We start from the raw sequence: 27,178 nt of genomic DNA on the forward strand, positions 1-27,178 counted from the left end.
TTCCTTCTATGCACGAAATGTCATTCTACATCAGTTCATTTGTCATCATCAATTAAAGGGCTCCTTCTAAAATTGAGCCTAAAAAAATTCTACCCTTCATCATAATGTTGTGTGACACTGCTTCCCTGGGAATAAACCAACCAATATCTCGATCTCACCAATACCCTACCTCAGCCAATGGTCTATGAAATTGACAACTCTATCAAAGAAAATGATGTGTTAAATAATACCTCTAGACATCCTATTTGAATCTCTTCATTCTCCAGACCTTGAGAATCTTGTTCCCCCACTTTTTATAATTCATCACCCCTGGTCTAACTCTGTGTCCCACATATCCAACCAGATGCATGCCAATATCCTCAACTCACCCTCACTAGCCTTCAGATGCATCTGTGCAGGGGAAAAAGCCTACCACAGATTGAATGTTTACCTCTGCTGCACCCATTACTAGGGCACAGCCAACATGCTTCCATTAGCTTCCAGTACAGCTGACCCTGGTCAGCTCCTAATCCGGTTTTTGTGACTTCCAACTAAATAATTCTGTGTGCAATTTTTAAGCATCGAGACCAACATAGCCCTCAACACCCTGTGAAGATGGTGGAAAGTCCTAATTCACAGAGGACAGAAAAGTCAGTCAATACCCTCTCAACTTCCAATCATTAACCTAGAAAGGTCACCTGCTCCAGTTCTTGCCTTTCTGCCTGTTTCACACCCAGGTGTTCCTATTCCTATGCCAGGCCAATGTCCCACCTGTTTATCACATCCTAGTTCTCCTGGAGTCTCAGAACCACATGCTATCAATTAATCTGTCTTCAATCATCATATTTACCCTTCATTTGATCCACCTTGTTGGCATCTAAATAAGTTGTAAACATCACCATGCTTTTTAAAAAAATGAAGAAGTTCACCTTCCCCACTCATACATCACCTTAGTGTTCCTTTCTCCAGACACAAAAGCTCTCCGGCTAATCATCTCCCTGCTTTGTCTCCACTTCCAGCTCCTCAAAACACTCCCCCTTCCCTTGGTAACTCAGCCTGCTGACATCTAGACGGTGCTCTCAGCGCTTCACTCAGATTCCTGTCTGCAAGGTTATCAGCAGTAGCTTTTGCTAAATTTAATGACAGCTTTTCAGTCTCAATCTTACTTGATGTCTTGAGAATATATCATCACTCCATACTCAATTTTTTTAATCCTTGTCCTCTAATTCTTATTGGTCTCCTTATAGATTCTTCTCCCTGTCCATTGTGTAAATGTGCATCTATCCAAGGACGTCAGGCCCTTCTCCTTTTCCATTGTATGAGCACAGCTTTCAAGTGTCATCTGTACCCTGAAGACCCTTCAATCTCTTCCTCAGACTGTCTCCTGACACCCGGAAACAAATAATCAACGGTGTTTTTGCATGTATTTAATGGCTATCTTCTAATTTAGTAGGATCTAATTTGAACTCGCTGTCCTCACAACCTGAACCTCCTCCTGTATTTTGTATACAGTAAATAGTATCACACTCTATTGCCCAAGCCAAAAATCTGGGCATACCATCTTTATCTCTGCCTTTTCCATCATATTTGTACAATCCATAAAATCCCCAAAGTTGTCTTTTCTTCCCTGTAAAATAGTGCTTCTTAAAGCATGTATACAGGCCAGCATCACCTGGGAACTTGTTAAAATGCAAATGCTCTGCTCTCACCCCAGATCTCCGGAATCAGAAACTCTAGGATGAGGCCTAGTCATTTGTGTATTCACAAGACTTCCAAAGGATTCTAACTCCCATTAGAGTTTGAGATTAACGTTAGCAATGATACTAACCTAGGTTGTTAGAACTTGCCCCCTTTTCACCCCAAATTCCTTTCTCAAATACAAGATTTTTTATTTATTTAGCTATTACAACAATGCACATATGTGAAGGAAGTTAAGAATAAAAGGAAAAGCTAGATTTCTTGTGCGAGTGAACTCCCCTGGATAATCTGAAGTCTTTTAAAAGGGAAAAACAGTATGCAATCACATGTAATATTTTTAAAGAGAAAGAATCTTCTATTACCTAAATCTTTCATGGCTGAGGGCAATATGTCCATTCCTGGAAAACTGCAACAACCTCCCCAGTCTTTAAGCCTCCAACCATACTTACAGCACACCCCTGGGTCCATACTTCACACTCAGAATGCTCTAACATAAATCTGATCACTTCACCCTTCTCCACTAACACCCTGCAGTGGCTCCCTACTGCTCTCAAGATTACGCTCTAATTCCTAGGCCTTTTTCCAGATGCCTTCCTAAATGGCACGGGGCACTTCTCAAGACCTTAAGATGCTTCCTCTACCACTCCTTGCTTCAGCTTTGACTCTAGGCTTCAGTCACAATTAAACACTCAAACTCTTCCTGATAAGTATGTATTAATATTACTGTGTGTCAATTAAAAATAAAATTAAATATTAAAAACCCCGAAAGCTCCTCTATCACTTTTTTTTTTAAAATTCTGTGTACATACAACTCTTCGAGCAGCTGTTTTTAAACTAAGTTTTATCAGAACAGGAAATAAGACTGCATTGTTCACAAACTCAGTAAACATGGTATGACAGTTGGTGACTACACCTAGTTACAAAGAGAAAAGTCAAATGCAATACACAGAATAAATTAACTTTCTATTTATTATCTGAGTAAAGACCAGGGGTTAGCCACTAACATCCCAGAGGCCACATGTGGGCAGAAGCCTGTATTTGTGAAAGGTGTTTCATCAGGGAACACAGTCATACTTACGCATTACATATTGTCTGTGGCTTTTTCACTGTTGTGACAGACACTGTAAAATGTTTATGATATCCCAAAATGTTTGCTCTCTGGCCCTTTTCAAAAGATTTTTGTATTCTTAAGACACCTGCATCCCATATCACAGTACCCAGGTTGAATTTCCAGGTGTAGCTACTGACTCTAGTTTCCTGCTAATGCAGACCCTTTGAGGCAGTGGTGATAATTAAGTAGTTGGATTTCTGTTGCCCACATGGGAGACTCCCGGTTTCAATGCAGGCACAGGCATGCCTACTATGGGCATTTTAGGGAGTGAACTGGAAAAAGGAAGTTTTCTTTCTGTCTATCTTCTTCTAACATAAAATTGTAATAAAATTCAATAACTCTGGTGGCAAAGAGAACACATTGAAGAAAGTCAAAATTAGTATCTCAGTAATCAGAAAGTGACTAAACTGAAACAGAGGCAGCAGCAGTCAAAAGAGACAGAGGGACAGAGGGAGGGAATATTTAGGGTTTAGAATGAGCAGGGCATGGCGTTTGATGGGATGTGGGAAAATGAAATAGATGACTTCTTAGAGCTTCTGAGCCACCCCTCTGAGATACTCCATTAAGAGTCAAAATATTAAAGGTTTAAGGGAGGATGATTCTTCTCTTTTGGGCATCTGGAATTCATAATTTAGGGGATATTATGGTGGCAATTCCTACAGGGTAGGGGAACTGAGGTTGCTGGGATAGATCTAGGTTGTATGCTAAAAAAAGATAAGCATATAAATCTAGTAAACTAACAGAAAGTTGACAAAATCAATAGATTAAAATTCTTGAGGACAGTGAAGAACAGGTGTGGGGAGATACTCAGAGAGCAAATTAATCACCGCAGATTGTAGCCAGATGGAAAGACGCTGGTATTTAAGATTTCAAAGATGGAGGTATTCTACTGATTCCCAAGTCCATGGTGGAGGGGACTGACCATAGTCAATAGAGTGAGAAGATCAGAGTGACTGCATGTCCTACAGAATTGTGGAGGAGTCAGTATTAAGAAGCAAATATGGGATCATGCGATTTTAAAGTCATTGAAAAGTGTGAGGCTGCTTTGAGGAGGTCAGTAACTGTCTACAAAGAGGAGGGCTAGATGACAACACTGGGTGACACAGGCTCCAGAGGCGGAGAAGGCTTTGCATGGGATGGATTTGGAATTTTCTCCCAAAGGATTATAAGAGTAGGTTATAAGGCCATGCTGTATGAGGGAAATTGGTTAAGTCATCTTTCACATTAAGTTGCTACTTGCTTAGATTATCACATCTGCCTTTTTGTTGCCTTCCTGAGTTTGCCTGTTCCTGGTCTTCAGTCCAGTTTTCTTAATCCACTCTAGTGGTTTACAGTTCATGTTGCCCACCAGGGAATATCCAGCAATGTCTGGAGACATTTTTGGTCATCACAATGGAGGATGGGTGGATATGGCTGACATCTAGTAGGAAGAGGTCAGAGATGCTGCCAAGCATTCTACAGCACACAGGACAGCCCCCTCCCTCCAATACAAAGTGTCAATAGTACTGAGGTTGAGAACCCGGTGATATACCTGAGCACATCGTTTTTCTACAGAAAGCCACTAACGGTTCCTCTTTCAGAATAATCTCAGATTCCTTGTACCTCTGTGGTTCTCTTCCTGCCTTCTCCACCTCCCCAGTTCTCCAGTTCATAACCCGTTTCTCTTTCTGCTCCTCCAAACTCCAGCTCACCATGCTCAAGTGCTTCCAGTTTTCCTGACCACGATTTTTTCTCACCTCTGGAGCTCTTTAAGTTTTATTACTTCTCCACTGCCATTATCTCCGAGTAGGTGTTTACTCTTTTTCATGGGTGTTGCTCAGAGTTTGGGGTCTAATTTCTCAAACATGTTCGATAACCACCTACGTCTGCATTTGCTCACTCACAGGACCTGTTACATATATTATAATTGGCTATTTACCCTGTCATGCCTGAATGCAAATTACATTTTGTGTGAAGGGGTCCCTCGGAGCAGCGGAAACGCTGCGTCTCTGGTTTACCTAAAACCTTTCCCCAGAGTGGTTAAGAACAACTACACGCCTAGACTGTGGATTCCAGTCCCATCTATTCTACTCCCTTGAGTTTAGAAATCTACCCAAGGTCACATAAAGCTTTCATTTTCAACAATAACTTTTACTTCTGGGGTTGTGTTGATTAAATGACATTATTTTGTAAAACATTTAGCACAATGCCTCATAAATAGCAGTTGCTAGGTAACTACTAAAGATTACCATTTTTAATGATGGTGTTTCAATTTCTTATCACAGAACCGGGAAGAACCGTTTAAAAAATATGCCTTGATGTCATGAAGACAGCTGCAAGGAAAGGCACAGTGATGAATAAAAGAATTGGAGAATCTACTAAGTGAATCATTTTGAATGATCAAGGGCTGCCAATATTTCATAGTTTTGAGGGAGAGATGCAGGGTGGAATGGAATATGAATTTACTTGGGAATTAATTGGCTTGGCAATGAGATATTGGGTCTCTGCTTTATGGGCTCATTGCCATGCTCCTCTTTTACCCTGTTTATTACTCTGGATGTTACTGCTGTAATCACCACATTCCTCTCCTAGCCCTAGCTCCCTCATATCATTCTGGATGCAGTGGAATGGAAATAGAGGAGGAAAAGCTATGGGGAAATAATTTCAATTTATGAAGGTGAATCCAACATGCCTACTTGGTGTTGTGGTCATGACCATTCCACAGTGACCACATTTTTCCCTGGTTTTCTCTGTAGACATATTACAGTCATGTATTGGCATATGACTCACATATTTAACTCTCTCTGTGTATATGTGTAGATATCTTTATACTTGATACATACATACTTACATACATAGCATTAATGATTAAGGTACTGATTTCTATAACACCTCACCAAAGAACAGGGACCTCCATTTCATCCAAAATTCCTATGACAAAGGGGCAAAAAAGGTTTGGAGAATGGTTTGTCACTTGGCATTGATTTTCTTTTTCAAAAAATTCTGCCATATGGAATAAGCTTAATTTTTCTTGGTGGGATAATTTTCATGGGGAAACAATCAATACATATAAACAAGAAAAATTACTTACTATTCTTATTTTTCTGCAAGGATTATTTTTATAGCTACAAGAGACTTATTGGGGTCAACGTTGTGGCACAGTGGGTAGGCTGCTGCCTGCAATGCCAGCATCCCATATGGGTGCCCAGTTTGTGCCTGGCTGCTCCATTTCTATCTAGCTCCCTACTAATGGTCTGGGAAAAGCAGTGGAGGATGACCCAAGTGCTTGGTCCCCTACTACCCACAGGGGAGACCTGGAAGAAGCTCTTGGATCTTGGCTTTGGCCTGGCCCAGCCCAAGCTATTGTGGCCATCTGGGGAGTGAACCAGGAGATAGAAGATCTGTGTGTGTGTGTGTGTGTGTGTGTCCCTCTCTGACTCTGACTTTCAAAGCAATGATTTATTTCATAAAGAATATATGTGGATACATATTAAGAGGCTCCCACATAATTTTTTTCTTTGAAAGTTATATACTTACATGATTTTGAAAAAAATTGCCCTGAATTCAATACTCTTCTTTTCTAAAGGGTTGATTGTATGGTATTAAATTGTGATCCCAATGTTTGTAATCAGTTCATTGTAAAGTAGGCGGCTTCTAGTATATTTATATTTTTAAGTTGTTTCTATGAATGCTATCACTTCAAAAAGGACCCTGTCACCTTTCTTTTTATCCCTATAATTTATAGTAATTTGTCTGTAACTATTTGCCTCTCAGTGAAAGCATGACTGGATCCTGTACTAATCAGTATACAATATTTTACACATATTTGTTTAAGGATATTTATTTTTAGGCATACTTTTAGATTGTTATCTTTAGGACTATCTGGGGAGTATTTTTTTTCTGATCTGGTATATGATTTAGTAAATTTCTAATGTGTACTGCTTTATGTGTATCATTTCAGAAGACAAAATAAATGGTGTTTTTTTCCTTCTAGTACACTCAATTTAGGTGTACTGTTGTAAAAATAGTAATATTAATTGTCATTCCTCTCACCACTAAGCTTTCTGAGTTCAGAGGAAGTGCTACCAGTAAATAAGGGTACATTTTAAAAAGTTCCCTAACAATAAAGTTAATTAAATGTCAAAAACTAAGTTTTTGTAAGTACATTCATAGCAACCACAGTTCTTAAAGCACTGGCACATTTATCTTCTCATTATTTGCTTTTCCTCATTCGAGAGGATTACGGTGTTTCTGATCTCCATCTTGGCTTTCACAAGCACTTATACCACCCATTTGGCAAACAGTGTTCAGTGACTCAGAATTCATTGTGAATTTGGATGATGGACTTTTATTAAAATGGGTGACTCAGCCCAACTTTTCTGTCAAGATTTGCTTTACTTATCCTTCTCCTGAGTATGCACTGAATATTAATAAGTTCTATTGGTGTGATTTCTGTTTCTCATGGCCTTCCTTCCCTTATCTCATGAGCCAGGAGAAGTACAGAATTGGGAATCCCTGACAAAGTGAAGGCACCTTGTACGGAGGAAACACTACTCCAACTAGGAGCTCAAGTCCTCCCAATATTAACAGACTGTGGAAATTGGAAAGATCTATTCCTACTTTTTAAAAGTTTACTTATTCATCTACATGAATGGCAGAGTAACAAAGAGACTGAAAGAATGACAGACAGGAGATCTTTTATCCAATGGTTCATTCCCTCATATACCTGCAAAAGCTAGGGCTGAGCCATAGCAAAGCCAGGAGCCAGAAACTCCATCCAGGTCTCCCAGATGGATGGCAGGGGCTCCTGCACTTGAGCCATCATCTGCTGCCCCCCAACATGCACATTAGCAAGAAGCTGGATCAGCTGCAGAGGGGCCAGGACTTGAACCAGCACTCCTATAAAGGTTGCAGGTGACCCAAGTGCTGCCTTACCCTACTGTGCCATAACAGCTGCTTCTTAATCTCTATTTATTGGCATCTAGATCACAGGTTGGCCTAAATACCTGCTCCCAAAGTGCTATGTTACAAATGCCAAAATGTTTATGCCTTAAATACTCAAAAGTATTCAAAAGCATGCCCATGAAAATATATATATTCATATATATGTATATATATATGCTTCTTTATATACTGTGCTTCAATTTCACCCATCAGCTTCCTAATGTATGCTCTAGAAATATTTTCATAAACATATATGTCTTTGTATTTGCTACCTAGTATCTAAATATCTCCTTTTATATCTACATCCTACAGCAAATTCCTGCTCATTCTAAAGGTCTTGTCCCAAATATTTTCCCTGAGCTACCAAAGGGACCCAATTAGTCCTTACTTTTTGCTCTCCCTACTGTACAGATCTCCTCTAGGCCCTGAAACATGATTACTACCCATGATGACAGCTCACATACATTCAACACTATATGCCGTGTGTTACACAAGCTGCTTTACTTGCATGCATGCTTTCCTGTCATTCAGAAACCACTGTGTTATTCCTCACTTTACAGAAGACTCAGCACACTTTGGGAATTTAAGGCATCTACCAACTTTGTACAGTGACTGAAATACACACAACAGTCTGATGATGGAGCCCACTTCAACCGTGAAGCTACAATAATTTGTCAGTGTGTTAGTTCTTTAAAGAGGACGATAAGCTACTGAGAATAGAGAGTGTCTTTCATCCATGTCTTTTGTGTGTCCTTAGTAAATGGGGTAGGGCAGAGAGTCTAGGAGATTAAAACAAAAATGGAAGTTATAATGAAACATCAAGAACCTCATCTAAATAAGAGGAAGGTATCAGCAGTCTTCCACAGAGTTAAGGAATTCCATCAAATTGTAAAAATGAGTTGAAAACTGAGATATTAAGAATATGGTAAGAGGAGAGGCACATGTTTATTGCATTAAGAACCTATCAAAATTTGCTGGCTGGATGGGAGCTCCCTGAAGAAGAAAGAAATAAACCAAATATAAACTGAACTAAATAGGGTATACTTTCGAGCAAAAGATTTTTTTAAATTAAAAATAGTCTATCTGAATTTGAGCTGAGGGACATCCTTGTTTGAGTGGTATGGGGGCTATGATATTGGGATACGGAGATATTGGGAAGGAGATGTAATCAGAGCACAGAACCTGTCTGCATTGCAGTATTTACATGGTTTCCATTTGTTTTCCAACTTTCAGAATAAATCTGAAGATAAACCATCCATCTTCAAAGTATACCCTAAAGATAAAAGTGTCTGTAGAACAGGCAGACGAGACTCAGACTGGGTGCAGACAGAGGTAGAGGCATCAAAAGCCTAATTTTACAAGGTGGATAGGATGGCAAGAAATCTCATCTGAAGTTGATGGAACAACAGCCAAAATTATAAGCATATTTGTTAAAGTTCAAAGAATTACCAAAGCAGAACTAGAAACATCCATGTTAACTACACTGGAAGAAATATAAGTGAGCTAAATCCTTACCTGTGACAGACAGTAGGAATGTTGAAAACAACATCAGAGAATGTAAAGTACCCCAAGTCACCAGAGGAAACAAAGCAGGGAGAATCACTCTGGGGCAGAGTCGGAAAGTGAGAGGTCTGAGGTGAGGTACAGGGCCTGTTGCTTGTCAAGCTTGACTGCTCTTCAACCAAGTGAACACAGAATTTAAGAACTTTTTATAGGCCATTAAAATTTAAAAATAAAGTAAACTGAGGAATGGGATTTTTCAGTTTCAACTTACATTTGTAACCCTCATTATCATGGATTTATGCAACACAATAATCTGGCTAATGAAAAAGATGTCAAACATGGCTACAAGATGTGGAAAACAAACACATACCTATCAAAAGGAGCTTATCTGCCAAAGCCAAAAAAATTCAGCCTCCAAAAAATATTCATCTAAAAATGTTCCAGTACAGATGCATTTAAGATCAATTCATAAAGGATTGAGTAGAGATAACCACACAGTGAAATGTTTGAGCCAAGAAAACTTGCTTCAGTTTTTGTGATGTAAATATATAGTGTGATATCTGACATAAAGAAATCCAAGAAACCTTGTTAATAGTTAATCAACAATTATGTAAGGCAAGCATGGCTGACTGAAAAACAGCTCTGATGAATACGACCCAGAAAAAGAGATCTCACTATTAACAAAGGTGTTCGGAGGAAGAGAAGTCTTAAGGGGACCATATGCTGGACTTGTTCTTACAAAATGAGCTCCATCCATACCTAACAGGCAATGACCATGGGCCCCCACTCAACAATAGGTTGAGGATAGGCAGGCCTCATCCATGGTTCTATGAGAGGCCTGAAACTTCAAATGACAAAGGATGTCATAATAACAAATGCTTTATTATTTCTAAGGAATTGGAAACTACTAAAAACTTAGATAATTTTCCCCCTTAAATATAAAATGGATGACCAGAACAGGTTCCAAAGGAAAATCAATGTCTTTCCTCAAGCCACACACACACACATATACACACACACAGGTGACCTACAACTCAACCTTACATTCCTTTAGTCAACAAGCAACAGTATTATCCCTGTGTCTTTCTCCTGCTGGTTTTGGAATAACTCTAGTTTAGAATTCTACTTGAAATACAAAACTGGAAAAAGAAAAACACATCAAAGGCAGAAGGCGATTGTGAAGACACTAACAGAGAATCTGTAAAGCTGTGTTTGTGGTTACCCATATTAGAATGGAAATGAAAAAGAGAGAATGAGACAAAGCCATTAGACCCTTAAGAAGAAGGACAATATTTATGTATGTTTTATGAGAGCCAGTACCAGTCCTTTTTACAGCTACAATAATTTTAAGTTTCATTGCCCTAATTTGGATTTGGTAACAGTCAACATCATTCCACTCAGCAAAAGATAAAAGCTAATGTGTTCCAGGTATTATACCACATATTAATGTTCTAAATAAATAGTTTTATTTAATATAAGTTGATATCTATGAGCACCAGTCTGTCCTTACAACATTTCCATCTCAGTAATGACATGATCACCAGCTACTTCAAACCAAATACCAGGAAATCACCCTGATTTCCTCTTTTTCCCTTGTTCCAGGCCTCACCCACCAAGGGTCCCACCAGCTTCTATCTCCAGGATCTTTCCCAACCCACTGACTCCTCCACCCACCCCCCTATAATCCTCCCTGCCAAGCATCCGCCACATCCCTCACTCAGCTACTGCAGCAGCCCTCCTGGTGTCACTGCTTCAACTGCTGTCCTCTGTTATCCGAATGCCAGGCTGAGTGATCCATGTACATGGAAAATACGTTCTTCCTCTGCTCAAAAGCTCCCCAACGCTTCCATTTCAAAAAATAAAAATGACTGAATTACTCCCACGGCTTTCAAGATCCTGGCCACTCTGAATCACGAGACCTTCCTGTCCTCGTGCCTCTAAGCCTCAGCTCCACGGGCCCTGAGGCAATGCCTTGTATAGATCATGATTATGCCCCTACAATGAACTCTGTCCTTGCCCCCAGAGCTGCCTGGAATGACCTTCATTCAGACCTCACCTCACAGGCCCTTAGAAAGGGATCCTACCTCACCTCATCCATTCTATTACATTATTCAAGTGTATTTCCTGCATTGACCCTCTAAGAATCTGATGAAAATTAATATTCCTGTGCTTTTATTTTACTTGTTTGCTTATTTATTTTTTCTGCCTCATCCCACCATGAATATGATTTATACTTCAGAAGAACAGAAATCTTATTTCTTTGGCTAACTAACACATATCAAAAATCTAAAATATTTCCTGGCTTATAAAATGGATTTGGAAAATATTTGTGGGTGAGTTAACCTCAACACTCAAGGCTATCTTTACCTTTTAAAGTTCTTGAAACCTTAATCGAGTTAAAATGTGAGAGAAAATATAAAGTCCTTTCATATTTTCTAAAGTACATTATAAAGCAAAAGGTTAAGCCCTCCATGTATATAGAAAATAATGTTAGGCTAACATCCAAAGGGTTCAGTGAAGTAGGCTCATTCGTAAAATGCATCATGAAGATCCTCACACGTCTACACTGCTCCAATCACAAGTGTAAACAGGGAGAAGAAAAAGTAGGGGAGAGGATGCTTTTAGGGAAGGGAACAAAGGCAAAAATCAGGGGTGGGAAGGGTGCCAGTGATGAGCTGATTCCCACAGGGTGCTCTGGCTTGAAGGGCACGGCCCTCAAGGGAATTGTTGCTTAGAAATGCTCCCCACAGCTATCTTCTGGAAACCAACAGGGAGACTCAGTTCTCTCCCTATGGACAACCATATTTCTCCCCATCCTCCACTGATACCTTAGTTCTCCCTAATCCTCTTATTATTACCCCTTCTAGGTGTTGACGAAAACCCTGACCATGTATCCAGTAAGTGCATGACTGTACAACTGAACAGCAGTTTAAGAATACAGAGTAACGTTTCTTTCAAGAGCCCTTTAATTTCTTGTTTTGTATTCAGTTGAGTAGAGAGAATAAAGAGGTAGTACAGAGTCAATGAATAAAGTAAGAATAACAAGCAACCACAACAAGAAGAGAGAGAGAAATTCCTCATTTTGAGGGATTCTGTTTATTTGTGTTTGCTTTTCACACTGTGCCCTTCAAAACACCAGAACTGGGAAAACTTAATTCTCCCGAACACCAGCTTGAAAAGAGGTGAAGGACAAGAGGCAATCTGGTGGTAGACTGAAGGACAGAAAGACTGAGAGACGAGTGGTATGACTCTGTTCTCCGTTTATTACAATGCCAAGTGAATGACCAATAAGATGGTTTATGTCTGAATTATAACAAAGAAAAATGAAATAATTAGGGGATAGTCTTAATCACAAAGCAAGTGCTATATATAGCAAGTGTTTGCCTAGTATAATTCCAGAAAACACCTCACTAATCCTTAATTCACCATAGTCTGAGGTTCTGTCTCTATAACACCACAGACTTCTCACAGAGGAGAAGAAAAAAATTAATATTATTCAATTCTTCTAATAGAAGGAAAAGATCTACCTAGCTGTCAATGACTACTAACATCATATTTTTAATTCCAGCAGGAAAATTTTCAATTAAAAACTCAGAAGAAGGAATTCTTCACAAGTCACAGCACAATCCAAAGAATTTTCTTTTAGTTTAGATGCAAAATATCAAAAAGATTTCTGGATACACCATGCCATTTATATGTCTAAAACTAAAGGGAGAAGAAGGATGTAATGGATAAGGAAGAGGAAGGAAAAAAATAATCCAAATATAGGCACTCAGTTATTCACTACCACATCCTGATCTCAGCCAGCATTCATTCTCATTGTTTTCTTTCTTTCTTTCTTTCTTTTTTTTTTTTTTCTTGACAGGCAGAGTGGACAGTGAGAGAGAGAGAGAGACAGAGAGAAAGGTCTTCCTTTGCCACTGGTTCACCCTCCAATGGCCGCTGCGGCCGGCACGCTGCGGCCGGCACACCGCGCTGATCTGAAGGCAGGAGCCAGGTGCTTCTCCTGGTCTCCCATGGGGTGCAGGGCCCAAGGACCTCGGCCATCCTCCACTGCCTTCCCTGGCCACAGCAGAGAGCTGGCCTGGAAGAGGGGCAACCGGGACAGAATCCAGTGCCCCGAACGGGACTAGTACCCGGTGTGCCAGCACAGCAAGGCGGAGGATTAGCCTTTTGAGCCGCGGCGCAGGCCCATTCTCATTGTTTTCAGAATGCATTATTATTTCACCCCTTGAACCACAGCATACCTATTGAAGAGGGAAGAGGATAGGAGAAGAGGAAAACAATTGGCAGCAGAGGAACAAATGCATGATCTCACAGCAATGAGAACCTGTTACTCTAATACATACGTACTCTGAGCCCCACACAAGTGAGCCACCAGCCCTTCAATTTTCTTATGAGTACTGCATATAGGGAATTCTTACACATCTGGGTTTCAGATGCATATTCATCACAACCAATGTCACCCATGTCCCACATACCTGAGAAAGATTAGCAACACTCTGGTTTGGGCATGACAATGCAGCTGTGCTGATGTCCGTGATGAATTATGAATACGGCTTTCAAGTTACAGTTCTGCACTATGAACTCTCTTAGTGAATGGGAGCTGGGGGAGAGGTCAGACTGTGCTGCTCATGTTGACATTCTGTATATAAATGAGAGAGGAACGCATGGAAATAGCATCCTGGGGCCCATGGAAACCTGCAGCCCACTGGGAGACATACTTTGCCCTGTGGAACTGCTTCTGAAGGAATGCCCATGACCAGTATAGTCAGAAATACTGACTTAAAAGCACCTTTAAATAACTGCTGATGGAAGCAGGCTAGAAAATTGGTGTGTCGCCATCCGTTAACACAAGGAGTTTTGGCAAATAAACAATACTCTAGTCATAAAGGAACGTGAGCTGTGGAGCTGCAGAGGGGTGGAACACTTGCATCCATGTTCTTTTCAAATTATAGGGTGATCACACAAATGCACATCACAGCTCCTATTTCAACTGCAATCCAGTTCTCGGACAGAAGTGAATTCTTCTACTTACATCAAACGGAGCTGAGTTCGATTGGGCATTCTGATTACATGGTTCCCTGAAGCAGTCACTGAAAGGAAGTAGGAGACCCATGGCAATGATCCGTGAGCAAAACTTCTCTGCTTCTTCTGGAGGCCCGTTCTCCTGTTGGCTGAAGAGCTTCTCCAACAGAGTCCTCCCTGCGGATGAAATACACTCATTAGGAGGGAGGCTGGCGGTTCACCCAGCTGAGAAGCCTCCCAGAGGAGACAGACCAGGTACACAGTCAGTGAGCAACATCATTTCCAAGGCTACAGCCCTGGGCAGTAAGGCGCCTCTCAAACTCAGAAACACTCTGCAGTCAGCGTCCACGGACACCATGCATGAAATGGCAGATCAGGTTCACTCGCCCATTCCCCAAATATCTTCAGCCTCCATCCAAAGGGAATGAGCCAAGTCGTGGGCTGCACATCTCCCATCTGAATGAAGAAGCCCCCGCCTTTGGGATTCCATTGGCAATCTTCCTCCTGCTCTGGTTACCCTGCAGATGGTTCTCCAAGGAAGCAGTCAGTAACCCAAGTGCCACCATGTGGGCCTGGAAATGTCAGTGGCTGACATTCGTGGTGCCAGGCACGGTGCTGTGGAGCTGCAGAGGGGTGGAACACTTGCATCCATGTTCTTTTCAAATTATAGGGTGATCACACAAATGCACATCACAGCTCCAGGAATGAGGAGAAGGAGGCCCTGAGAATGAAAGGGAGGTGGTGTGCAGGAAACAGTTGTGCTGAAGGAGAAAGAAAGATACGCAAAATTGGCTCAGATTTTCCTAGGAAACATCAGTCTAAGGTAGGCCCAAGCTTCTCCTTGTTTCCCTAAAAGAGACAAGAGAGACACACTGGGAAGACACTGACAAAGGACCTGGGTCCACCTGGGCCAGGGTTCTCCATCTCAGCCCTATCTTCAAATCACCTGAGAACAGGACCCGGGAAGCAATACTTTCTTAGTCCCCAGTTGGTCCTCACATTAGCCAGAGGTAGAGGACAGGTCCGGTCCCAAATGTATTTTTGACACTAGAAGCTGCCTTGCCTTAAGCAAACTGTAAGCAGATCTCCGTAAAAATTAAGAGTGGAAATGGGAGAGGGAAGAAGAGGGTTGGAGCGTGGGTGGGAGGGAAGAAAGTACCACTATGTTCTTAAATCTGTTTCATGAAATATATGAAACTTGTATATCTTAAATTAAAAAAAAAGATCATCTCATGACAAAAAAAAAAAAAAAAAAGTAGGTGGCTGTTTCCACATTCAGACTACGGCAGAGAAAACAAATCCCTAGGGTCCCTTTCACAGCAACTGCCTACTCATTGTCAGCCCTGCTGCTGCCCATCCTCCAGCCCCTCCAGTTAGCAGATCATTCTTTAAATTTAGATCAAAATCACCTGTGCTGGAAAGTCTTCAGTGACCTTCTTCCACACCCTTCTGGAACTCTTTATGGCTTCTTTATGAAATTAACCACTTTAATTAAGTGCTTTGCAGTCACATGTTTAGTGCCTACCTCCCTCACTAAATCATAAACTCTCTGACAGCCAGCATTTAGCTTGCAACTGTACTCACACATAGAAAGCATCGGTGAATACTTGTAGGGTTTCTCCTCTAATACAACAGTATGATTCTGTGACTCTGATGAATTCACATCATGGTGGGAACTGGAAGTAAAGTACCAGTCTCTACCAATTTTTTTTTCTGTAAAAGGCCAAATAGTAAATATTCCTAGCTTAGAGAGCCATAAAAGGTCTCTGTTGCATATAATTGATTGGATGTGGGTGTTTTTTTTTAACAACTTTGTAAATAAATGTAACAATAATTTTCCCTTAAAGCCCAAGCAAAACAAAATGCATACCCATACTTCAATTACAACAACTAAATTTCAAAAAAAAAAATAAATGTGCAGTTCTGACAAGACAATAGTCATGTGATTTCTGTACCTCTTGGTGTTTCTGACTGTAAAGCAAAACTAATCACAAGATCTCTGGTATTGGCAGTGACAATGAGAAAAGAGGCCTTTCTACTTGTGCCATTCCTTCAGGGCACCGGTCAACACTCTTTTTTCTCCCAGGACATATTTTAAGGATAAATAAGGATTTTTTCCCCTATAGAACTTAAGCGTGCCTGTACCTAACTGGAACTAAATACCTAGGAAATCATCCCCTTCAGTTCTCAAGTGACAGATTATCTTCACAGCACATCTGTTGATCATTATCAAGAATTTTATCAAGTCTAGAAAAATGCCAATTCCAAAAATTACCCCAAACCTTCCAGTACCTCTCCCTCATCCTCAAAGTAAAGTCAAGCTACCCTTTCCTCTCACTGTGCTCTTGCCTATGTCCTTCTCTTCCTTGAATACACTGAACTTACTCACTTACTCACCTTCCAGGGAGGTTCTTTTTTTTTTTTCTTTCATTTGACAAGTAGAATTAGTGACAGAGAGAGACAGAGAGAAAGGTCTTCCTTCCATTGGTTCACCCTCCCAAATGGCTGCTACGGCCGAAGCCAGGAGCAGATGCTTCCTGCTGGTCTCCCATGTGGATGCAGGCGCCCAAGCACTTGGGCCATCTTCCACTGCACTCCTGGGCCACAGCAGAGAGCTGGACTGGAAGAGGAGCAGCCTTGACTAGAACCTGGCACCCATATGGGATGAAGGCACCACAGGTGGAGGATTAGCCAAGTGAGCCACTGTGCCGGCCCCCTGAGGAGGTTCTTGTGCTGGAACATTATTCCCTAGGACAGATGAGGACTCATCTCTTCCTTCATTTCATTCAGACCTCCACTCAGCCATTAGTTCCACCGAGAGAACTTCTTGACCACCCTTCCTAAAACAGCACAACCCCAGGTCCAGCGCTGTGGGTCCGCAGCTTAAAGCCTGCAGCACCAGCATCTCATATGGGTGCTGGTTCAAGTCCTGGCTGCTCCACTTCCAATCCAGCTCCTTGCTAATGGTCTGGGAAAGCAGTACAAGATAGCTCAAGTGCTTGTGCCCACTGTCACCCACATGGGAGAACTGGAAGTGCTTGGCTCCTGGTTTCATATAGGCTCAGCTCCAGCTGTGGCAGCCACTTGAGTGAACCAATGGATGGAAGTCTCTCTCTCTCATTCTCTCTCTCTCTACCTCTCTCTGTAACTCTTTCAAAGAAATAAAAGCAATCTTTAAAAAAAATAGCACATCCTCTCTCTCATTTTGCCATTATCCACCTTACTCATTCTTAAAACCCAGCCCTTGAATGTAAGCTGGTCTGTGGTCTGTCTTCTGGTGGAATATAAACTCCCTTTTAGCAGATTCTGTTGGTTGGCTACCACATTCTGCCCAGGACTTCAAGGAATGTCTGGCAATGAGTAAAATCAATTAAATTTTCTATTACTGATAAATTAAAAGCTTCAGGAGACAATTTGGACACAGGTGTCAACGACCTTAAAAACCTTCATCCCTTTGGCCAGGAACTGTGGAAAATATATTCTAGCTGAACATTCCTGGGCATATTCAAAGAGTGATGCACCACAGGATTGCTGTGATAATGAAACATGTAAAGTGCTTAGCACAGCTCCTGGTATAGAATAAATGAAATATTAATAGGGAAAAACTGGAAGGCAGTAAAATGTCCAAGAACAAAGATAAATTTATTCAGAAAAATGGTCTAGAGGCCCGTGTTGTGGTACAGCAGGTTAAGCTACCACTTGTGATGCTGGCATCCCATATGGGCTCTGGTTCAAGTCCCGGTTGCTCCACTTCTGATCCAGCTCCCTGCTAATGCATCTGGGAAGGCAGTGGAAGACTGCCCAATTACATTAGAATTGTGTGAATTCTGGCTTAGGTCTGACCCAACCCTGACTGTTGCAGCCAAGTGACCCAGTAGGTGAAGGATCTCTTTCATTCTCTACCTCACCCTCTCTCTATCAGTCTGTCTTTCAAAAAAGTAAAATAAATCTTTTTAAAAGGATATTATATTTTGGGGCTGGCGCTATGGCTTAGCAGGTTAAGCCTCCACTTGCAGTGCTGGCATCCCATACAGGTGCCAGTTCTAGTCCAGGCTGCTCCTCTCCTGATCCAGCTCTCTGCTATGACCTGAGAAAGCAGTGGAAGATGGCCCTGCACCCACGTGGGAGACCTGGAAGAAGCTCCTGGCTCCTGGCTTCAGATCGGCGCAGCTCTGGCTGTTGTGGCCATTTGGTGAGTAAACAATGGATGGAAGACCTCTCTTTCTCTCTACTTCTGCCTATGCCTTTGCCTCTGGTTCTCTGTAACTTGGCTTTTCAAGCAAATAAATAAATCTTTGGGGAAAAAATGGATATTATACTTTTAAAAAAAGAAAGACTAATATACATAATGGCTACGTATAAAACCACTAAAATTCATGCTATTATAGAAAGAATAACCCCATTAATATGAACATACTGTATATTAAAATGCATAAGAAAAATTAAAATTCATTAGATGTCACTAGAGAATCCTAGGTCACCATTTATGACTGATCATAGAGAATTAATGGGGAATAATGAAGCATTTACTCTGCCTTTCCAGTATGAGTTGTATTTGGGGATATGAAAAGGTACCTAGTAAAGGAAAGTTTTCAATAAAAAGACATGCCAACCAAAAATGCAAACCAAATGGCAGAATTAGAAAATTACCATTTTGTAAGCATTAGTAAAATGATGAGTTCATGTAATGAATAGCAAGTGGATAGAAAACCCATTAGAGGGAAAGGTAAATGGAAAAATATGCAAAGAAGAGATCCAGCTGTCATCTCCAAAGCCACATATACTCATAGCGTGAATACAACTGGGAAAGTCAGACAGTGAAAGCCTCCTGATGAGTGATTACAAAGCACACGGTACCTCCCGTCATGCACATGTGCTGTCCCCAAACTGCTGGGGATGAAGAGCAGACAACAAAGCATGAATCAAATCCTGGAGTAGACTGCATCCAACTTCCACTCCTGGGTATCAGAAAGGCCCAAAAATGGAGTAGCTAGCAGATAACATTAACAACTACTTCTTCTTTGTAACATTTATTTTACTTGTTTGAAACCAGAGTAAGAGAGAGAGAGAGACAGACAAAATCTATCTGCTGGTTCACTCCCCACATAGCTGCAAAGCCTGGGACAGAGCTGGGCCAGGCCAAAGCCAGGAGTCTGGAACTCCTTCTGGGTCTCCCACATGGGTGGCAGGGGTCCAAATACTTGGATCATATGCTGCTGCTTTCCCAGGTGCTTTAGCAGGGTACTGAATCAGAAACAGAGCAACTGAGACTTGACATGGCACTCCAATGTGGTATACCAGCATCCCAAGCAGTGTCTTAATCTGCTGTGTTACCACGATGGCTCCTAACAACTATATCTATCTGCATCCAGTGTAAATAATGCATTGTGGGATAAATAAAATATCCTTTTCTGAGATGCACACTAACATATGTCTAGAAGCTAAATAATTTCAGAAAAGGTCAGAGGGTGTGAGAGCAGGGGAAGGAGTACATAAGACAATTATGGCACTGGTAATTGTGACGGTTCGAATATGATTTGGTACCTAAATCATGCAGAATGCTTTAAACCCCAGAGTCATAAGTTAATAGTACTAAGAAGATAGAAACTTAATCCAATTGAGCAATTTAGAGATGGGACCTTTGGGAAGTGGACTCACTGGGTTAGGACATTGATGTAAAGTGTTCTTAATTCATTCCTGGTGGCCTGATGAGGAGAGACCACAGAGATTCACACAGATTTATGTGTTGGCTGACTCTTGTCACATGATACCCTGTGTCATCTTGGAAGGCTGCCAGCAAGAAGGCCGACACTAGAGCCCCAACTAACAGGGGCCACTCCAGGACTGTATCTTTATTATTATTATTAATAATTAAAAGACAGAAATTCAGGCAGAGATTTCCATCTGCTGGTTCATTCCCCAAATGCTGGCAATAGCTGTGGCTAGGCCAAGACACAGCCAGGACTCAATCTGAGTTTTCTGCCAGGATGACAGAGATCCAAGTACTAGAGACATCACCTGCTGCCTCCCAGGCTATGCATCAGCAGGATACCAGAATTGGAAACAGAGCTGAGACTAATCCAGGCACTATAATATAGGAGACTTATATCCCCAAAAGGTGTCCCCATTGCTGTGCCAAATGTCCACCCCATTTCTTTTATTTATAAAGTGGCCTGCCTCAGACATTTCACTATAGTTACAGAAAGTTAACACAGTAGTAACAAGGATTATTAAACTGAGTGATAGGTACATGGGGCTTTCTTGTGCCTCTCTGAGTTTGGATGATCAAATTTTCATAATGAAATACCTTATTGTACCATTAGGAAGACTTAATGACATGGAAAAATGTGTTACCAATGTTATGTGAAACAATCAAGATTGCAAAACTAAGCAATCAATAAGTATTCTTGATTTTGCAAAAATAAGACATGAATCCAGTTTATTATGGAGTCTAATCATTGTGGTGGGAACATAAGTTTTGTTTGCTTAGGACTTGTACTCCAGCTGGATTCTACTGAACTCCCTTTTTGTCCAGAGAATGTAATTTTGTCCAGATGGGAGGAGTGGACACACACAAGAATCTGTGTTTCTCTTCTTCCAATTAACAATCGAGAACTTAACTGAACATACTTTTCTGCTAAACAGGATGCCTTGGGGCAGCATTTGAACCAGTCATTAAGACGAAAGCGGAGACGTCTGCATCCAATATTGGGTAATTGGATTCAAGTCCTGACTCTGCTCCTAAATCACACCTTCTCTCAAAGAATACCCTGGGAGGCAGCATGTGATGGATCAAGAAGCTGAATCTCAACCACTCACCTAGGAGACCTGGAAAGCATAATACAATGACATATGAGGGGAGTTCAAAAAGTTCATAGAAAATGGAATTAAAAGGGACATTTATCCTGATGCAAAATTATTTTGAAATTCATACATACAGGGGATCTTCATAGTGTTCATGCAAATGCATATCATGAAAAATCTTTGTGTAGATTTTAAAATTGTTTGCAGAATAAACTTATCTTTTAATCCCATTCTTCCATTACCTTTTTTAGCACTGTTCTGTTTTGTTTTAAAGATTTATTTATTTATTTGAGAGGCAGAGCTATAGAGAGAGGCAGAGGCAGAAAGAGAGGTCTTCCATCTGCTGGTTCACTCCCCAAATGGCTGGAGCTGGAGCTGGGCCAGTCCAAAGCCAGAAGCCAGTATCTTCTCCCAGGTCTCCCACATGGGTGCAGGTGCCCAAGCTCTTGGGCCACCTTCCACCGCTTTCCCGGGCCATTAGCAGCAAGCTGGATCAGAAGTGGAGCAGCCGGGTCTCAAACTGGTGCTCATAGGGGATGCCTGCACCACAGGTGGAGGCTTAGCCCACAACACCAGAGTCAGCCCCTGAAGCACCCTTGTATAAAAGAAGAGCTAGCTCTGCCACTGCCTAGGGAACAGTCCCCAAGTACCACAGGAACACAGAAACTTGAGAAAGCTTTAAGGATGACAACATCATTCTCTCTAGCACATAATGTAACAGACTTCACATGTGTGTAAAAGCTAGCTTCTGGTAAAGTCCTAGCTATGTAAAGACAAGGGCAAGAGGAGGGCAGGGTTTCTCAGAGTTCCTTCTTCTCCCCCCCCACCTCCCACCCAAAGACAAGACACAGTGGAGGGGAATCTTTCTTCCCCTCACACTTAGTCTCTAACCATCATTATACTAATTAGGAAATGCAAGACTGTTGGGTGTCTTGTCTAAGGTCATGCTATATTTTGAAAGGCCCACCTTATTTATCATATACATTGCATATTTTATTACCTAGTTATAGCCTGAGGAAATCTAGACGAGTTCCTCTCATGGATACACTCAGTGATTACTCTCATTTCTTAGAGAATAAACGCTATTTCTTACTTTCTCCCCACATTTTTCCACTAGAATACATGGATTTGTTACTAGATTTTGTGAAGTAGGTTCAGATGAGGCAGCATGGCATAGCAGCTCTGAATTTAAGCTGTAGAAGCCACTGCCTGGATACCAATTCTAACAGTACCACCATTCTAGCTAAGGCCTTACACAAGTTACCCAAGGTAACACAAGTTAAGCCTGTCTCCTCATCTATAAGCTGGAAATAATCATCTTAATTACCTCCTAGGACTGTTGTGAGAATTAAATGAAGCATTTTTTGTATGGGTCTGACATTGTGCTCCATATATGTTATCTAGGGCCGGCACTGTGGCATGGCAGGTAATGCCACTGTTCACAGTGTCAGCATCCTATTTGGGCGCCAGTTCAAGTCCAGGCTGCTCCACATCCAATCCAGCTCTCTAAATGGCCTCAGAAAGTAGTAGAAGATGGCCCACGTCCTTGGGCGCCTGCACCCACGTAGGAAACCTGGAAGAAGCTCCTGGCTCCTGGCTTCAGATCAGCCCAGCTTCAGCCACTGCAGCTATCTGAGAGTGAACAGCGGATGGAAAACTCTCTCTCTCTCCCTCTCTCTCTCCCTGCCTCTGCCTCTCTGTAACCCTGACTTTCAATTAAGTAAATAAATCTTTTAAAAAATGTTATCTATTATTATTATCAATATTATTATCATTATTAAGATATACTTCAAATGATTTTTAGGAAGAAAAGAAATGTTAGCTCTGGGGCTGGCACCGTGGCACAGTAGGTTAATCCTCCGCCTGCAACACCGGCATCCTGTATGGGCGCCGGATCTAGTCCAGGCTGCTCCTCTTCCAATCCAGCTCTCTGCTATGGCCTGGGAAAGCCATAAGTCTTTGGGCCCCTGCACCCATGTGGGAGACCCGGAAGAAGCTCCTGGCTCCTGGCTTTGTATCTGCGCAGCTCCGGGCATTGAGGCCATTTGGGGAGTGAACCAACGGAAGGAAGACCTTTCTCTCTGTCTTTCCCTCTCACTGTCTATAACTCTACCTCTCAAATAAATAAATAAAATCTTAAAAAAAAAATGTTAGCTCTAAAAGAATTTGAAAAAATATAATACGTAAAATGATCATAGATTAAACTATCTTTTCTACAAAGTTTTGTTTTTAATATTCAAGAGACTTGAACAACAAGGAAATATTTAACACCCTGGTTTCTAGAATTCCTAACCCAAAGATTAAAAAAAAAAAAAAAAAAAAAAAAAAAAAAAACTTGCATCTACTGGTATATTAGCCAGATTTTTGTTACTACAACAAAATACCTGAGAGAAGCCAACTTTGAAGTAAAGAGGTTTATTTTGGCTCATGGTTTGGCATATTCACTGTCCAAAATCACATGATGGCATTGATTTGTTGTCTGGTGACGCTGGCAGACACCAGTGGTGCAGCAGGTGCAGTGGAAGGAGCATATGGAGAGCCAGGAAGCACCGAGAGAACAGCGACGTCCAACTCTGGCCTTATACACTAGCATCTGGGGAGAACGCCTCTGACTGCACATTTCCCATGACCCAGAAGTCTCCCTTTTAGACCTCCTCTCAGACACCATGACTGGATTATGTTTCTACCCTCTTGGTACCATCAACTTATGGCTTTGGACTATTACAGTCTACATGGGTTTAGAAGCCATGCTCTATTTAAAACCTAGCAATTTGTTTTACTATTCTTATTAAATTTATATTAAAATATTATTAATTCAATAACACATAACTGACCAATTGTTAATGTTCTCCAATTATTTCCTTGCTATTCCCTTCTGCCACTTCCCACATGTGTTTCCATACTGCAGTTAATAAAATGTAAAGCCTGTGGAATCAGTTACACAGTCATTTACTAGGTAAATATACTCCTCTTACTTTGATAAGCAAAAGTTTCAAAGATAAATAAACATGAAATCTGCAATGAGGGGAAGACTGTTTACTATCACAACAAAGGCAGCAGTCTTCCTGCACAATTAAGAATTGGCTGTTTAAAACAAATGTAAATGGATCTAAAGGGAGATAGAGAGTCCAATATAATAGTAATGAGGGACTTCAACAACCATTTTGATCAATGGACAGATCAACTAGACAGAAAATCAACAAAGAAACAAAAGCTAATCTACACTATGGACCAAATGGATCTAACTAATATTTACAGAACATTTCAGCCCACAATTGAAGAACATGCATTCTTTTCATCAGTGCATGGAATTTTCTCTAGGATAGACTATATGCTAGGTCATAAAGCAAGTCTCAGAAAATTCAAAAAAAATTGAAATCATACTATGTATCTTTTCTGACCACAATTTAAATGAAGTTGGAAATTAACTCAAGAATCTCTTGAAAATATGCAAACAACAGGCTCCTTAATTAACACTGGGTCATAGAGGAAATCAAAATGAAAATGGAAACATTCCTGGAAGCAAATGAAGATGGCATTACAACATTTTAAAACTTATGGGACACAGCAAAATTCAGTATTAAGAGGGAACTTTACAGCAATTAGTGCCTACATCAAGAAATTGGAAAGGCATTAATAAATAAGCTATCAATACATCTCAAGGACCTAGAAAAACAACAAACCAAACCAAAAATTAGGAAGAAAGAAATAGTTAAAATTAGAGAAGAACAAAACAAAATTGAAACCAAAAAATAAATACAAAAGATCAGTGAAATTGAGCTGGTTTCTAAAAAAAAAATAAATAAAATTGTTAAACTATTGACTCAACTAACCACAAAAGAAAAGAGAAAAGACCCAAATCAATAAAATCAAAGATGAAAAAAGAGATATAGCAATGGCCACCACAGAAATAAAAAGCTATCTGCCAACAAATTGGAAAAATCTAAAAGAAATAAAGATTCTTGAATGCACACAACCTATCAAAATTGAGTCATAAAGACATAGAAAGCCTAAATAGACCAATAACCAAGACAGAGATCGTTTCAGTAATAAAGACCCTCACAACAAAAAAACGCCCAGGACCAAGTGACTTCACTGCTAAATTCTACCAGACATTTTCTAATGTTTATTTATTTATTCATTTTAAAATTTTTAAGTGAAGAGGCAACCAACAGAATGGGAGAAAATATTTTCAAACTATGAAACTAATAAAGGATTAATATCCAGAATCTATAAAGAGCTCAAGAAAATCAACAACAACAAAACAAACAATCCAGTGAAGAAATGGGCAAAGGACTTGAACAGGCATTTTTCAAAACAGGAAATCAAATGGCCAACAGACACTTAAAAATGCTTAGGTTTTCTAATCAGCACAGAAATGCAACTCAAAACCACAATAAGGTTTCATCTCACCCCAATTAGAATGGCTCTCATATAGTAATCAAAAAACAGTAAATGCTGGTGAGGCTGTGGGGAAAAACGGTTCCCTAATCCACTGCTGATGGGGATGAAAACTAGTACAGCCATTGTGGAAGATAGTATGGAGATACCTCAGAAAGCTGAAAATAGATACACCATATGACCCGCCATCCCACTCCTGGGAATTTACCCAAACAAAATGAAATCAGCATATGAAAGAGTTAGCTGCACCCCCCTGGTTACTGCAGCTCAATTCACAATAGCTTAGATATGGAATCAACCCAGATGCCCATCAACTGATGACTGGATAAACAAATTGTGGTATAAAGGTAGTATGAAATACTACTCAGCCATAAAAAAGAATGAAATCCTGTGTTTTGCAACAAAATGGACACAGCTGGGAACCATTATACTTGGTGAAATAAGCCATTCCAAAAAGATAATTACCATATGTTTTCCCCAATCTGTGCTAACAGAGTACAAAAAAAAAAAGTAACATATACTAGCAAAATTCATACTTTGAGAATTATTGTTTATAGTCCTTGTCTCTATGTTGTGGAACAGTGTGGTTTTTTTCTTATTTTTGTTGAATCTTTTAATTAGTAAAGGGTTAATCTTCTGATTATAAAATAAACTGGAAGTATGTCATTGTAAAAATTATCGGAAAGAGGCTGGCACCACTACTCAATAGACTAATCCTCCGCCTTGCGGTGCTGGCACACAAGGTTCTAGTCCCGGTCAGGGCACCAGATTCTGTCCCGGTTGCCCCTCTTCCAGTCCAGCTCTCTGCTGTGGCCCGGGAGTGCAGTGGAGGATGGCCCAGGTCCTTGGGCCCTGCACCTGCATGGGAGACCAGGAGAAGCACCTGACTCCAGGCTTCAGATCAGCCCGGTGCGCTGGCCACAGCGCGCCGGCCGCAGTGGCCATTGCAGGGTGAACCGACGGTAATGGAAGACCTTTATCTCTGTCTCTCTCTCTCTCACTGTCCACTCTGCCTGTCAAAAATAAAAAAAATATATAAGAAAGAATAAAAAAGTAAGAGGAGGGAGGTGAGCTGGGAAGTATCACTATGCTCCCTAATCTGTATATATGAAATACATGAAATTTGTTCACCTTATATAAAAAAGTTGTTTAAAAAATTTGAAAAAATAAGTAAATTACTCATCCCTGCACCAGACTTCCACTGTGTCTATATCCAGTGACACAATTAAAAAGGAAAAGTCAATCTTGATGTGAATGGAAGGGGAGAGGGAGTGGGAAAGGGGAGGGTTGCGGGTTGGAGGGACGTTATGGGGGGGAAGCCATTGTAATCTATATTCTGTACTTTGGAAATTTATATTCATTAAATAAAAGTTAAAAAAATTAAAAAAAAGGAAAAGTCTTTTATTTGGATGGAGCAATATATTTGAACATCAACTTTGTGAAGTATGCAAAACAAGGATTTATCATCACAATTTCAAAGAAACAAAGTGACAGTGAAAAGGCGCTAGAGCCTATCCAAAGTCATAAGACTAGAAAGTTTCACTGCCAAAACTGGATGCACATTCTGCTATCCTCATTTTTATTCCAGGGACCTTCCACTTCTGAATTGGCCTGCAACCCTGGGAAAAGATTCTGACCAACATTCTGCACTAAGATATAAAAGAAACAGACCATGCCATGAGATCTACACCAGTCGGAGTCTAACAACCTATTTACAATGACAAAAGCCTA

The 27,178-nt window shown here is 40.7% G+C and overlaps 1 protein-coding gene across 4 annotated transcripts in view; it reads right to left on the bottom strand.

Moving 5' to 3' along the window:
• LOC100356313 (formin-2) overlaps positions 1-27,178 on the bottom strand; it is a 358,708-nt gene that overhangs the window by 302,332 nt on the left and 29,198 nt on the right. For all 4 annotated transcript variants that reach the window (XM_089311640.1, XM_070055559.2, XM_008268219.5 and 1 more), the window contains exon 2: positions 14,253-14,419. In XM_089311640.1, coding sequence (XP_089167766.1) covers positions 14,253-14,333 — 81 coding nt within the window. In that variant the 5' untranslated portion in view covers positions 14,334-14,419. The remainder of the gene's footprint in view (positions 1-14,252; positions 14,420-27,178) is intronic.

The sequence above is a fragment of the Oryctolagus cuniculus genome, chromosome 13 (assembly GCF_051225735.1).
Source record: "Oryctolagus cuniculus isolate XC-2025 breed Fujian yellow rabbit chromosome 13, ASM5122573v1, whole genome shotgun sequence".
NCBI lineage: Eukaryota > Metazoa > Chordata > Mammalia > Lagomorpha > Leporidae > Oryctolagus > Oryctolagus cuniculus.